General features: G+C 38.3%; 1 protein-coding gene across 1 annotated transcript; it reads left to right on the top strand.

Moving 5' to 3' along the window:
- The first annotated feature begins 575 nt into the window (after positions 1–575).
- LOC121739764 (isoleucine--tRNA ligase, mitochondrial) lies at positions 576–6,672 on the top strand. The gene is made up of 12 exons (XM_042132709.1): positions 576–801; positions 876–998; positions 1,078–1,439; positions 1,659–1,772; positions 1,947–2,149; positions 2,342–2,508; positions 3,345–3,578; positions 3,803–3,969; positions 4,350–4,488; positions 4,847–5,001; positions 5,401–5,535; positions 5,739–6,672. The coding sequence occupies exons 1-12, from the start codon at positions 607–609 to the stop codon at positions 6,595–6,597; spliced, it is 2,853 nt and encodes a 950-aa protein (XP_041988643.1). The 5' UTR covers positions 576–606; the 3' UTR covers positions 6,598–6,672.
- The last annotated feature ends 9,224 nt before the right edge of the window (positions 6,673–15,896 follow it).

Raw genomic sequence — 15,896 nt, 5'->3', positions numbered from 1 at the left:
TTGATGAGAAAAAGAGGTTGACGAATGACCACAGATTAATAGTATATATTTGTACGAATGACGTCCATTCGGTTGACACTTGACGTTATGTTGACGTTTAAGGTACGTCAAAAATATACCATAGACAATATACTTTTTTATGATAATTTCACCAATGCCTTATGCCGATTGCCGCGGCCGCACATATATACGTCTATCATACGATTTACGAAGCTTCGTGCAGCTGCAGCGTGCTACGGCCTACGAGTTACGACTTACGACTTACGAGACGATACCATTGGATGATACTTGAATGATACACGCAGATCGTCCAATGGTATCGTTTTAAGCACTACACAGCCTGTGTACCACAGGTGGGGCTCGAGAATTAGGCATTAGCAGAATCAGCAGTTATTGAGCTTAGAAAAAATTATCAACTGCATATTAATTTTTACCTATAGTTGGTATGGAACCCAAAAAAAATCTTTGTCAATGTCAAATTTGACATTTTACCCGAGAGGAGGAAGAAGTTTGCCGTAAATAAAAGAAGAAGAAGAAGAAGCCAATTTGTAAATAAATTGAAATAAACATTCGGATTCAACAAAAAGTTGATTTTAATTTTTAAATATGATATTGAATAAAAATTTGCTTTTATTTGCACCAAGGTACAAAAAAATCGGAACAAAATATGTATCCCTAATTTATACAAGATCCAAAAGTTCAGCAGAGCCGAAAACTAAAACTTATTCTCACACTATTTTATTCCCGAAAACGAATTTTCCGACTAGAATAAATCAGATTGAAAAGGAGAAAATACAGAAGGTAAAGTTATATATTCTACTATGTAATTTATGGTACATCCAAATTATAAACTTTTATATACTTAACCTCTCTAGGTAGCCCAATTTTCGAAGCTCTACAACTGGCAAAGAAAAAACTTGACTGGGCCAGAATTCGTTCTTCACGATGGGCCGCCTTACGCAAATGGTGATTTACACATTGGCCATGCAGTAAACAAGGTATTCTCATTTTGATTTCAAAATACTGTTGATGGTCATTATAGTGATGAAATAAAAAACCAAAACTTATCATTTTCAGATAATCAAAGATATTAATAATAGAAGTCAAGTGCTACAAGGCAAGAAAGTGCACTATGTACCAGGCTGGGACTGTCACGGCCTGCCAATTGAATTTAAAGCTCTCAACACAAAAAAGAACAAAATTGAGGCATCCAGCCCTGTTCAAATCAGGCAAATCGCACGAAATTTCGCCTTGGAGACTGTGGAGAGGCAGAAGGCTGCATTTGAGAGCTGGGGAGTCATGGCTGACTGGGACAAGCAGTGTTACCTGACACTGAACAAGGATTATATCAAAAACCAACTCAGACAGTTCTACAAAATGTACAAGAAGGGATTAATCTACAGGGCACTTAAACCTGTTTACTGGTCCCCTTCTTCAAAGTAAGTAAAAAGTTTTATATTTTTATCATTGATCATTCAAAAATGTATGTGCAATGTGTATATAAAAATCATACTCACACTATGTTTAGTCCTTGTCTGATACCTGAGAGAAGTAACAAATGTAGTAACTTGTTAGTATACAAATGTTGTATAACTGTTTCTTTCTTCAGTGTTTCTTCAGTCTTATTATAATAAAACTTTATTTTTTATTTATTTCAGAACAGCCCTAGCAGAAGCAGAGTTAGAATATGATCCTCAGTTTAAAAGTACTGAGGCTTATGTAAAGTTCTCTATCAAAAAGTTATCAGATGATCTCAAAAACTTAGCAAAAGGGTAAGAAAGCAAAATAATGAATTTTTTTATTTGAACCGAGATAGGTCCAGAAAATTAGCCAATGTTTTACTTTTTTTTTAAACAAAATGGTATGTGGATTTGGTACATAGTTTATTGATTTTATATTGCCCCTGTGGAAAACTCTTAGTAAAGTATTAAAATAATATATTTTAGGAAGCAAATATCAGCTCTTATATGGACGACTACACCATGGACGCTGGTAGCCAACAAGGCAATAGCGTACAACCCTGAGATGAAATACTGTTTTGTGACCATAAGTTCTAGGCCAGGGGAAGTTTTTGTTGTTGCTAAAGATGAGATTGAGAATTTGGAGAAAGTGTTGGGAGCAGAAATTGTTGTTTCAGCAGAATTTAATGGTAAGCCTTACTTATAGGTCTTTTATTCCAGCACAGCACAATTTTTTTTTATTTGAATGTTTAATATTTTTAAGTAAACAATAGAACATAGTACAATAAATGAATATAAAACTTGTTATTAAGTGCTAAAAGTGTCACAAAAATAAGATTAAAACTTGTTACATCTTTAAGATTTTCCTTCCTCTTTTTAAGGTCAAAAGTTAAAGGGCTGTACCTACACCAATGAACTGACAAACGAAATACTCCCGTTCTTTGAAGCCGATCACGTGACAAAGGGCAAAGGCACGGGCCTAGTGCACACCGCACCCGCACATGGACCAGAGGACTTTCTTGTCGCACTTAAAAACAATATGACTGTGGTGATTATATCAATAAAATGCAAATCTATTTTGAAAACTCATCTCCTCTAAACACCTCAAAAGATCGTCTCATTGTGTCGGAAAGCAACGACACGCCGCAGCGAATCGTATATTGCGTAGGAATATTGGGCTACTGTTACATATAATTATACCTACTGCTATTGCGATTGGCTAGCCTCATCGCAAAACGCTTAGCGTGAGTGCGTTACGACGCAATTCGATTCGATATAATATTTGCGAACTCAAAACATTAATAGATAAGATAGTTAATAGAATCAGGCGTTACTTTGCGGAAATCCATAGCTTAAAATTAAGTTTGTTATTATTTTTAGCAATATTCCGAGAAATAAACCTCAACCTTTAAGTGAATGAGTGAGTGTACACTGTACGCATAGGCATGTGTACAGCACCTCCTTCCTCTCCCACACTGCCTATGCGTGACTTGACGGACTTTTTTCGTAGAGTCCACATCCTGAGGATGCTCCGGTGTTGGGGCGAAACGCGCGTCGATATTTTCAACCTGCATGGTGGTGAGGGGCCTTGCACGGATTTGCCAACATTATTGCTTGTGTGGTGGTGGTGTTTGCAGGTTCTTGCATGCGAGTGTACGCATAGGCAGCGTGAGAGAGGAGTTAGGTGCCGCTGTACGCATGCCTATGAGTATACTCACTCATTCACTTAAAGGTTGAGGTTTATTTCGCGGAATATTGCTAAAAATAATAAAAAAACATTTTTTGAAATTAACAGACTAGCTTTTTCCAAAGTTGTAACTTCATTAAGGTGGATTTGTTACCTATATTTGTGTTTTTTAGCTTATGCCTTTTTTCATTTCCCAGGAATGCAATGTAGACGAGCAAGGTCGGTACATCAACCTGGGGCCAGGGTTAGACGGCCTCTATGTCTTGAAGGAGGGCCAAGAGGCCGTGATACAGCGGCTCGGAGACGCACTCATCAAACGGGGCACGTACATCCACTCCTTCCCTCTCGACTGGAGGACGAAGCAGCCGGTCATCATACGAGCTAGCCACCAGTGGTTCATTGATACTGCGGCGTTGAAGGAAAAGGCGATTGTGAGTGAGCATAATTTAAATATTACGATTGTAAGTTTTAATACTATGGCACACAATGCAACGAAGTAGTATGACTTCGACCTAATCTAGGATTTTAACCAATATACTAATTATGGTACAATTGATTACAAACAAGTACAAAGAAATACAATAAGCAACAGACTGTCGTATTCTTGACAATTCACACTCCATTTTCTTTCTAAAAAACCTGTATACAATTGCAGGCAGCCTTAGATAAGGTGTCAGTACTCCCTCCGTCCACCGCGGAGCAGTCCCGGGCGGGGTTCCGCGCGCAGCTGGACAAGCGGCCGTACTGGTGCATCTCCCGCCAGCGCGCCTGGGGCGTCCCCATACCCGCGCTGTATAGAGGCGGCGAGGTTATTGTGGACGAGTGAGTATACAAGGTGTCAGTGCTTCCTTCGCCCACAGCGGAGCAGTCCCGGGCTTTAAAAAACAACACAAATATTAACACTATGCGCAAGTGTCTGTTTGTTTCTTCTTCTTTACGTTTAACCTGCTGGACCGATATTGATATAATATGATACTTTGAGGTCCAGGAAAGAACGTAGAATTTGCAGTTTTCTGTGCGACCGCGGTTGCGGACCTTGACATTTGTGGCGTAATCTGACGCCATCCTGTGTGTAATAGGTGACCAAACGCTTTACAAGCGTATCAATACTTGTCATACTTGTCAATGACTAGTTAGCTGTTAGAGTCAAAAGCCTGTATAAAATATCCCTTTAATACGATTTTAATGTTTAATTTTTTCAGGGAAATAGTAGAGAAGTTGTGTTCTCTAATAGAGACACAGGACTCTGATGTGTGGTGGACGTGTGACACCAGAGATCTGTGCACGAGCGGTGTTGTCAGCAAATACAACATAAAGGGTGATGATGTTGACAAGGGAAAGGTGGGTAGAATCTCAGAGCAGGCTTGTAATAGAGGGAGCGCTAAACGACTATTGTGTCCTCAAATATAATATTGACTTGGAGTCCAATTTTGTGATTTTGTAATAACGACTTTATTGGACACACTATAGTTAAGTTTTAAATTGGTAATGGTCATATTGGACTTCAAAAGCAGAACAATCTTAGAAAAGTGAAGAGTCAAAGAATATTATCTTTTGCTTTTACTGCGTTCTTGCCCATGTGATAAATTTCACTCTTGTTATAATAACAATTTTGCTTTCCTCAACAACAAAATTAGTAGGTACCAACAACATAATTATTATCAACAACATATGAGTAGGACTTAAAATATCTTTTTAGGATATAATGGACATCTGGCTGGACTCTGGCCTTTCCTGGCAGACGTTGGACGGTAAGAAGGCGCAGCTGTACTCCGAAGGCATCGACCAACTGACTGGATGGTTCCAAGCGTCCCTACTTACATCTATCGCCTTGAAAGACGAACCGCCTTACGAGTGAGTTTTATAAGGCTTTGGAAGCTAGAATGTCAAATGCTATTTTTTATATAAAATAAGGGGGCAAACGAGCAAACGGATTACCTGATGGAAAGCAACTACCGTCGCCCATGGACACTCGCAATATTTGAAGAGCTGCTGCAGGTGCGGCCAAAAATACTAACTAGTTTACAAAACGGTATTTTGTCTGTAATGTAACGTTTCCAATAAGCCAGACCTCGGTCAAACTATACACTCTCTAAATATTTTTTATCAGTATGGAGTTTTGTTTTACGACATAGAATACGGATATTTTGTACGCATTTTGTACGCACTTGCGTAGGCACGTGCATGCAAAATTGTGTTATTAAACAATAATATAGCCAACGTACTAAAGAATACTTTAATATTTATTTACAGGTCCATCTTCGTGCATGGTTTTGTAGTCGATGATAAGAAACGTAAGATGTCCAAGTCGATCGGCAACGTCATCGATCCCAAGACGATCATCTACGGGGATGACAAAAATCCGGCATATGGAGTAGATACATTGCGGTGAGTTTACTTGTTTACTAAGTAGATGACTCATTTCTCGCGAGGGAAGCGTACATTTTTTCGGGATTAAAAGTCCTAGATGTCCTATCCCGGGACTCAAACTTTTCCATACAAAATTTCATTGAAATTGGTTTAAGTTTAGTTACATCGTCGTATAGGTATAATCACTTTTTAGTGATTGTGTGTTATTCTTTCTTTTGCAGGTGGTGGGTGGCCAGCCATGGAACGCAACACACACAAATAATAATAAGCAAAAAGTTCCTACAAGATTGTCAGACGGAACTGCACAGGCTAAGGAACAATTTTAAATACCTTCTGAGCGTCATCAGCGATTTGGAACCCGAGCAATTCGATCAGAAACCAGAACTTAACTTTTTCGATCGGTATATTATTTACGAATGCGGGAAGTTTCTGGAACAAATCAATGGACACTACAACAACTATAGATACAACTATGTAGCCCAAAACGTACTGCATTTCGTCAGCAATAAGATCTCTGGCTTATACTGTCACTGTGTAAAAGATCGGCTGTACTGTTCTCCGAAGAATTCCCCAGAAAGGTTGTCGGCTCAGTTGACTATGAATACGATATTTGTGACCCTAGCCAAAGCTTTGGGGCCTATTTTGCCTCACCTGATCGAAGAGACCTGGCAGTATCATCCGTTGTACAAGGATCCATTCTATTTCACGCGAGAAATTCCGATTTTGAAAGTAAAAAATGTCGACACGTCACTCATGGACGCCATCTTGGATTTGAAAAAAGACGTGCACGTAGCCGCCAAAACTGAAAGTTTGAAGAAATTCAAATTATATTTACAAGTCGATCAGGGATTGTTTAGTAAATTGAAAGTTTTAAACGAAACGGACGGGTTGAACGATAGTGTTTTGAGTGAAATTCTAGAAATGTCCTTTATAAATTTAAGTGAAAGTAAAAATGGCGGGAGAATGGAGATTGAACTGACAAAGAACGAGAGCGAGCAGTGTCTGCGATGTCGAAAATACAATGCTGCAGAAAATAGTGATAAATGCCTAAGATGTGAAAAAGTTATAATGTCTATGTAATTTATTGTATCTAACATGTTATATAAAGAGTTTAGCTAATTATAATAAGTTCAAGTTAATAAATTATTATTGTTGCATATTGACTTTAAGTGATAATAAAATCAAAATGATTTTTTAATTTATTATGTACGGTACTCAACAAGTAACACACTACCTATATTACTCCCCAAAAAAATCAGTAACTAGACGTTCTGCGCGGCTTTGCCCGCGTAAATTAGATATTTCACCGGCAAATTATGTAGTCCACAGACCACAAAAAATAGTCTGTGATTCTTCACGTGGTCTACTTCTTATCTGTGCCAAATAACAGAAAAATTGCTCCAGTAGTTCGTGAAATAAGCCCTTTTATATAATTTCCCCCGTTTTTTTTCCACATTTTCATCAAATTATACGTGGGAGAGCCATGCTTTGGCACGAATGGGCCGGCTCGACCGGAGAAATACCACGTTCTCACAGAAAACCGGCGTGAAACAGCGCTTGCGCTGTGTTTCGCCGAGTGAGTGAGTTTACCGGAGGCCTAATTCCCATCCCTATCCTCCCCTATTCCCTTCCCTTCCCATCCCTACCCTCCCCTATTACCCTATTCCCTCTTAAAAGGCCGGTAACGCACCTGCAGCTCTTCTGATGCTGCGAGTGTCCATGGGCGACGGAAGTTGCTTTCCATCAGGTGACCCGTTTTTGTCCCCTTCTTTCATAAAAATAAAAAAATAAAAAATGTATTCGCTCCTATTAGTCTTAGCGTGATAAGCTATAGCCTATAGCCTTCCTCGATAAATAAGCTATCTAACACTGAAATAATTTTTTAAATCGGATCAATAGATCCTGAGATTAGCGCGTTCAAATAAGGCCTTCAAATAATTTCCCCCCGTTTTTTCCACATTTCCTATATTTCTTCGCTCCTATTAGTGTTAGCGTGATAAAATATAGCCTACAGCCTTCCTCGATAATTGGGCTATCTAACACTGAATGAATTTTTCAAATCGGACCAGTAGTTCCTGAGATTAGCGCGTTCAAACAAACAAACAAACTCTTCCGCTTTATACTATAATTAGTATAAATATAAGTAGATATACAAAAACACAATGTCATAGCTGAGTCATAATATGAAATATATTTTCTAGAAATTTACCTATGTCGTATTGTTTAGCTCCTAGATCAACGGATGGACGGATGGACGAAATGAAATATATTACTTATATATTTTAGCGATTCCTCGTACTGAAATCCTTAAAACTCATAAAAGGGCGGTCGGCGTGCGATCCGGCTGATTTACCTACATTCGCATTTAATTTTGAATTACGTTAAAATCCATACTAATATTATAAATGTATGTCTATCTGTCCGTCTGTAACCTCTTCACGCCCAAACCGCTGACCCGATTTTGCAGAAACTGGGTATAGATACTTTGTGTCCTGCCTCCCTAGCATACGCCAACGAGATATCTCACTCTCGAGATAATTAAAAACTACTCGTCTCATAATGTCAAAATCTCGACATTATCTCGACAAAACTCTATAAAAATGTGTTATTTCGATGATAGATCTACGCGAGAAAGAATGTTTGTCATGCTAGGGTCAATAGAGATGAAGAGCCAAACCATCAAACATCGAGAAAACATGTAGAGTGAGATATCTCGTTGGCGTGTGCTAGGCAGGCTGGGAGAGTTCATCGAGTACTTTTTATTCAGGAATATGACAAATGTACGGTTATCGCGAAATAAACGAATTTTGGCGCAACGTAGTTGCGGGCGTCGTCTCGTATTTTATACAGTACAGAACTGGCACAAAAACTATAAAATTCTAAATGGAACGTACTAAATAAAACTCATGCAGTCCCAGTGTAATTTGAATCTCTGGTGGCAATTTGAATTCAAATCGGATAGCAGCTTCATATCCTGCCGGTATCAATATTCAATCGTCTATCGGACGCCGCTTTCGAAATAACAATGCACTCAAATATTTATCAAATATTTTCAACATGGTATTTGATGTCTATAACGGTCTACTGCCGTGATTGAGTTCCAATAAAAGTTCTTTGATTATTGTGACGACTGAAATATAATGAAACAGTTTGAGCGAGGACGGGACGGGGAAAGTGGGAGCGAAAGCAGGAGTGGGAGCGCAAACGAGAGCGGTATCGATGGCGAAGGTGTAGATCAAAGGTTCCCAAACTTATTTTATCTACCGCCCACTTTAAGAACAAATTATATTTTAGCGTCCCCATTGTTTCAATTTTAAATGCATCCTGATGAAATAGGTAAATCACCCCCCAAGCCTCTACACAACGCCCCCAATTTTTTTTCTGGGTTGGGACCAGACATGGACGTATATTTCCCTTAGTCTATGGATCCAGACAAAAAAATTGGGCGCCGCCACACTTCAGACTTTCAGCGCCCACAAGAAGGCGTTATTGCTCACTTTGGGAAAGGCTGGCGTAGATGAAAGCGGGTGCGAAAGCGGTAGCAGGAGCGTAAACAAGAGCGGAAGCGGATGTAGAAGCAGAAGCAGAAGCGGGTTCAAAAGCGGACGCGGGAGAAGAAACCAAAAAATTATGCTTTTTATGTAATTGAGAAATGAGAACACAATCATTCTGTTACGCTAGGCTTTTTTTTACTCAAAAATACCTTTTTATACTTAATCGAAGGAACAAATTCCATGTTGTTTTAATTATTCATTTAACATTATAGTTCTCGCTGATAAATTTGAATGGGCACCGCAATAATCGTGGCCACTTATTGAAATACCGCCATAAATTAAGCCCTGAACCCACATCTGCCACTCAGCCTAATGGTTATAGTTTCATTGATAGGTTATAGGTACCTACCTACAAGCGATCGCATTTTGATTTGTGGCCGTGGTCCGGCCATACTAATATTTTATATTATAAATGCGAAATTGTGTCTGTCGGTTTGTTATGGTCTGTTACCTCTCCGCACACAAACCGCTGAACCGATTTTTCTGTTTGGCATGGGGATACTTTGAATCCCGGGCAAGGAGGTAGGATACTTTTTATCCCGGAAAATTTTACGGTTTTCGCACTATAAACTAGTACTAATTAATTTTATTATCAAATCAAATATCTTTATTGCCAGAATGTTATTAATATAAAGGTCTTATTAACTAGGTACTTATAGTTCTATCATTCTGCCATAACAATGGCGTGCAATTAAATGAAACCCGCAGAAGTGTCGCTAGCATTTCTGAGGGTTTTATAATATTGATATTTTGGGGACGCTGAGATGGTCCTCATTCTTATACCGTAAAGATGTAAAGTAAGGTTTCGTCAAGATTTGTCTAAGTGACTGTAGAGTGTAGTACTACTGTAGGGTGTGAGATTATATAGGTACTTAACTATGATAATTCTCTATTCATGGGCGTACATATACCAGCAGCATACTTACCTGTTTTGAGAAGATGGTCTGGTATAATATTGAAACAAAAATCATGAAAATTGACTTTTATTAATCTGACTGAAAAGATATTTTGTTTTCAAACTTCATTTTGGGCAGAGTAGGTAACACGTTTTTAATTCCCACTTGCCAGGAAAATACGCCCTACCTTTATTATGTTAGCCAATGCTCAGACCTAACCTTTAAATTAGGTAAGTACTTAGTTATTTTAACTTACTAAAACGAATAAGTTGGCTGATTTCATTATCAATTCATCACCAATTCACCATGCATCAGTGTCATCATCACAAACTTATTATTATATTCTAATCCCTATTCTGCGCATAATTAAGTACCTATGTATTTCAATATTGGAATTTGGAATATCATTTGAATTTCGAATACGGCAAAAATGCTTGTGGGTGCGCCGATTTTCATAGTTTATCACGCGGAAACGGTATATTTTTTGGACAAAAACTATACTATGCCCTTTCCAGGGCACAAGGCACAATACACCTACTTAATTAAAATCGGTGAGGTATTACATAGTAATATTTCATATTATGATGATGAATCTTAGTTTGTTGCGGTCGTCAATGATTTTTAAATCCAAAGTCCTAGGAGAGAAGAATAAGGTACTTACTTAGTATCTACCTAGATAGCTACCGGGAATTTTGGAATTTCCAAGTCACAGTCCCATAGATCAGGAGCAGCGGCCCGCGCGGGACACACTAAATCACGGCGGCCACGGGCTCTCCGACTATGTTAATGAATACAATTTGTACTGTGGTTATGAGCATTCTCTTATTTAGTACTTCGTGTTATTGCAACATAAAAATTGATGATGTCTGGCTGAGGAATTAGGGTTTAGGAAAAAAACTTATTTTTTCGTAGAAAGAGTTAGAAACAGTTTGTTTGCTGCATTTTTAACACGAAATTAAAACTTTGAAGTTATGAGTGCAGGCCGAAGTAGATTAAAAAGTCCTTTCTTATCTGCTTGTGTGCTTCTTCCTTAGGTACGGCAAAATGTGTAAGCAAGTCCTACTTATTCTGCCGTTAATTAATTGTAGGATTTTGTTTATGTTCTTTTATTAAGAGGAGTCCATACCGCCCTTTTTTCCATACAAACGTTGTCCCCTGTTTCCTCCCTAGATAATGCTAGTAGAGCTATAATTTTTTTCCTGAATATCTACGGCCACTAATACAATGTCCCTATGTTTTCTTTTTTTTTCATAATTTAATTATTAATTAAGATATGAACGTTCAAAAACCCAAAAAAATAAGCCAGATTTTCCGCTGTGTTCAAACATCCAGAAAAAAAAAACAAAACATAGGAACACAGCTCAAGCTTTCTTTAATCTTTAATGAAAAAGTTACTTAAATCGGTTAAGTTTTGGAGAAGGAATCAGGGGACAACGAATCGTTGAAATTCCTCAGTTGTCTCTATCGCGTTCTGCGGTATAGGCTTGAGGTAAGGGAGACAGCTATAGATATTACACGTACTTTTTTTTCATTTCTCTAGCTCCTGGTGTATCCTCTTAAACAGTGGCATCGCCTAATGCGATTGTCTGGACATTTTATTTTTAATGGGTTATCAACTTATCACTTATCACTCGACCGTAATAGGTACCTGTATGTAAAGAAATTTAACTATAACTGTAACTTTAACTATAACTTTAACTACAATGCAAAATGTAAAAGTAAAAAATAACCATAATAACCATAGAGCTCGACAAGGCTTTAAATGCACGTGGCGAAAAAAGGAACTAACGCTGTCATCATACAAAAACGCCATTTTTGACAGTTCTCTTTTACCATCAGCGCCCCCGCCCACGGTCATTTAAATTTTAAAGCCTTGTCGGACCCATAAAGTTAATATACCTAGCGGAATAGAGCAACAATCTCGAGCTGTCAAACGAAACCAAAGTTAAGGTTAAAGTTAAATTAGCCCTAACTATGACCATAACTTTGACCATATAACTTTAACTCCACGCCTCTGGTGCAACCCACCCTTAGTGATTGATTCAAAACAAAAAGTACCTATACCTAAAGTCGAAGACCGCTTGGCAATGTACCTTATTATATTTTATTGGCGGTTCAATAGACAACTTATAGATTTGATTGTAGCGTCAGGATCAAGAGATCTTGGAAGTTATCCAGTTTTATTTCCAAGAGTATCATTTTACAAGTATTGGCAGCAACTCCGCAACTATCCTGAAAGACGATTCACTGGAGCACTTACTCTGAACACTTCAATTTGATAAGTTAACGTTATTCGGGGCCAGAGTGACTGAAAACAGTTCATTCTAATATTATAGTTTCGTACTAACATAATTTATTTATTTTTATAGACTCACCAACAGAACAGCATTTGTGACATTTTTTGTACATAAATATGTTTACAGATAAAATGAGTTCTAATGACAGGTGAAGTACAGCGTGCGTATGCGACAAAAATTAGACGAGATGAGATGTAGTGAATATGGTGATAAATGATAACGATAAAAATATGTGTGTAACAAAAAAGATATCTTGTTTTTTTAAACAAATAAAACCTTGAAATGAAACTAATACTAATATCACAAAAATTTAAATTTCAACTGTGACAGTACACCAAGTAGTTAATTATATAATCATTATAGTAGTTTCAACTTTACTTGACCGAGGGATATTTATTAAAATAGTGTTTGAGATTTCTCTTAAAATAATTAAGCTTATCAGAGAATATACAGATGTCGGGATAGTTGGATATAGCATTGTAAGCTCTGCACAATCTTCTGAGTGGTGCATAGTGACCCAGGTTTGTTCTGGCAAGCTTTACGTGTAAAGGTTTGTATTTATTTTTTCGGGGTAGTCTTGTAGGAATATTTATAGCTATTTTGCTCAGCAATCTAGTATTGTCCGTAGCACCAATCAGAAGTTTGTGTAGAAAAATTAGTTCTAAGTATTTACGGCGGTCTAAGAGTGAAGTAAGATGAAAATATTTTAACCTATTGGTGTAATAAGGAAGTTTTTTGACTAAACCATGTTTGTGGGTGAGAAATAACAGAAAACGTTTTTGGACCCTCTCGAGACGGTTTGAGTAGATGGCATAGTGTGGGTTCCAAGCCGGACTGCAGTATTCAAGCTTGCTCCGTACCAAGGCATTATAAAGTACTATAGTGGTAAGTGAAGGATGTGCAGTTTCGTTTTATAAAACCTAACATTTTTAAGCTATGACAAACGATGTGGTCAATGTGTTTATTAAATTGTAATTTGGAATCTAGTTTTTTTTTTTTTTTTATTAAATAAGGGGGCAAACGAGCAAACGGGTCACCTGATGGTAAGCAACTACCGTCGCCCATGGACACTCGCAACATCAGAAGAGCTGCAGGTGCGTTGCCGGCCTTTTAAGAGGGTATACGCTCTTTTCTTGAAGGTTTGCAGGTCGTATCGGTCCGGAAATACTGCTGGTGACAGCCCATTCCAGAGTTTTACAGTGCGCGGCAGAAAGTTACGCGAAAAACGCACTGTGGAAGACTGCCACTCATCAAGGTGATGAGGATGGTATGTTTTTCGTGTGGGACGATAGCGAAAAGTTGCAGGTGGTATGATTCCGAACAATTCCTCAGAGCACTCCCCGTGATACAACCGATAGAGGATGCAGAGTGAAGCAACATCTCGGCGTAATTCCAGGGGGTCCAAGCTGTTTGAAACACTATGGCAGTCAAGAATTCGAGCAGCCCTTCGTTGGATACGATCCAGAGGGAGCAGTTGGTATTTTGGCGCCCCTGCCCAGAGATGAGAACAATATTCCATATGAGGCCGAACCTGCGCCTTGTAGAGTTGTAGGCGTTGGTTCGGACTGAAGTACTGTCTCGCTCTGTTAAGAACGCCAAGCTTCTTTGAGGCTAATTTGGCCTTACCCTCAAGATGATATCGATACGATACCACAAATTCACCTCGGTAGATTGAGCGCAATTCAGTCAGCAAACCTCTAACGAGACTGTTAATTTTTTAGTTCTAGATTTTAAGATCACAGACGCGCACACGCGATATCTTTCAGGCGGCCATATATATTTTTTCTTGCTCGCGCGCAGTGATTGGCGGGAGGCGATACGCGCGGTTGGCGGGATATTTGAAAGTGGGAGGAATTTAAGGAATAGGCTCATGTCTATACACTATACGTATCCACAAGTCCTCACAGTTGCTTTCAAAGTGAAATATTCTTACAGAAGCTAATTCTTTTTTTATAGCAACCATAACACCTCCACCAAATTTATGTTTATAAAATTGTGTAGAGCAACGGTCGCCTCTATAAACTATGTAACGACTATCAAGTAGTTCACTGTCAAAAACATTAGAATTAAGCCAGGTTTCAGTAATGATAATAATATCGTAATCAAGCAAAATGACATTGTGCATAAATTCAGTTGTTTTAGTATTGAGGCCGCGTACATTTTGATAGAATATATTTAAGGACGAGAATGTTAGTAAAAAGGAAAGTTGTTGCATGATATGTACAATGCGGTAAATTTTAATTTTTAATTGACATCACTAACCTGATTAACCTGGCTTAATTTGTTCAAGGTCTCAATATTTTTTACGTATACGTAGTTCGATGTTTCAGTTTTTCTCATAAATATTCTGCCATTTCTAGTCCACACAAACTTAAATTTTAGTTCCTTTGCCTTCATTCTTGCAGCAGCCCAAGTATGTGCGCAGTACACAAGAGCACTCTCTCTTCCTTTACTCTCATAACCCAGTGGGACGGAAGGCCGACACGACTGGCAAGAGATCAGGCGCAGGACCGACTTTTTACATGACCAATGACCATCCGACGCATGGATCATCTTACTTGTCAGACAATTAGGTGATCAGCCTGCATTGTCCTAACCAAACTTGGAAATAACATGTTTCCAACGCGGGAATCGAACCCCCGACCTCCGAGTCAAGAGCCACGCTCTTAACCACTGGACCACGGAGGCGTATAACATTATTATGAAGTGTCTGTCTGTCTGTCCGTTCACTAGCTACTCAGTTTGTGTATGTCTGTTACATCTTCTTGTTCCATCAACTTCCAAGCGGCACCCGGGTGCCGCATAACAATGAAAAATCTATTGTGTCTGCGATTCCCAAGATCGAGGTATTACAAACGCGTAAAATAAATATACGTGTATGTATAGGGCATACAATATATTATGCCACATCACCCCTCCCCAGAGGCCGTCACAGCGGAGTACCATGAAAGGATAGTGTTTATTTCGCCATAATGTAGAGTTATCCTATAATCCCGCGACCACTTAATTCTGCTAATGGAGTGACGTTAACATCTAGTACTTTTGTTGCACTAGGTATACTCCTAACTCGACATACAATGAAAGCAAGTTCTAAGTACTACATTATAGTATTAGGGTAAAATATCTAGGTCATATATTCTAGAAGCTAGAAGTTTACGGATTGAGGCGTTGGGCAGGTGCGCTGCTCGCTGGATGTCAGGATTACAGTATTAATGTACTAAACTAACTCTGAATACGGTACTAAATACTGCATGTTATTATTTTTCACTCTATCTAGCTCAAGAACTACACTACATGGTAAAAGTGTTTCTAGATACTTACACTAATAATATACTTATCTAGATTACTATACCTAATGTAAGTAATGTCTATTTGTACCTATATTCTAATAAACGCCAAAAAGTCTAGCCCCTTAGCCAATATGTTGTCTATGTCACTTCTTTAGGTTTAGATTCGCCATAAGCGTTCGACAAAATAAAGTCGACATTCGCCTCATGTTATGATAATTTGATCAGCGATTCTATAAAGAAGCGATAAAGAAAACTTCTTGGCTAAATGGTGGACCTACATAGATAATATTACATACTTTGATTTCAGGCGCAGTTATTATTATTATTATTTTTTTTAATGAA

Source organism: Aricia agestis, chromosome 1 (assembly GCF_905147365.1).
Source record: "Aricia agestis chromosome 1, ilAriAges1.1, whole genome shotgun sequence".
NCBI classification, from domain to species: Eukaryota; Metazoa; Arthropoda; class Insecta; order Lepidoptera; family Lycaenidae; genus Aricia; species Aricia agestis.
The sequence above is the reverse complement of the archived record's forward strand: the minus strand, read 5'-3'. Positions and strand labels throughout refer to the sequence as shown.

Coding starts and splice junctions, on each gene's coding strand:
- LOC121739764 (XM_042132709.1), top strand. CDS start 607: ATGATATTGAATAAAAATTTGCTTTTATTTGCACCAAGGTACAAAAAA. Junction 1,773..1,946: donor CTCAAAAACTTAGCAAAAGG/GTAAGAAAGCAA, acceptor AATATATTTTAG/GAAGCAAATATCAGCTCTTA. Junction 3,970..4,349: donor GGCGAGGTTATTGTGGACGA/GTGAGTATACAA, acceptor TAATTTTTTCAG/GGAAATAGTAGAGAAGTTGT.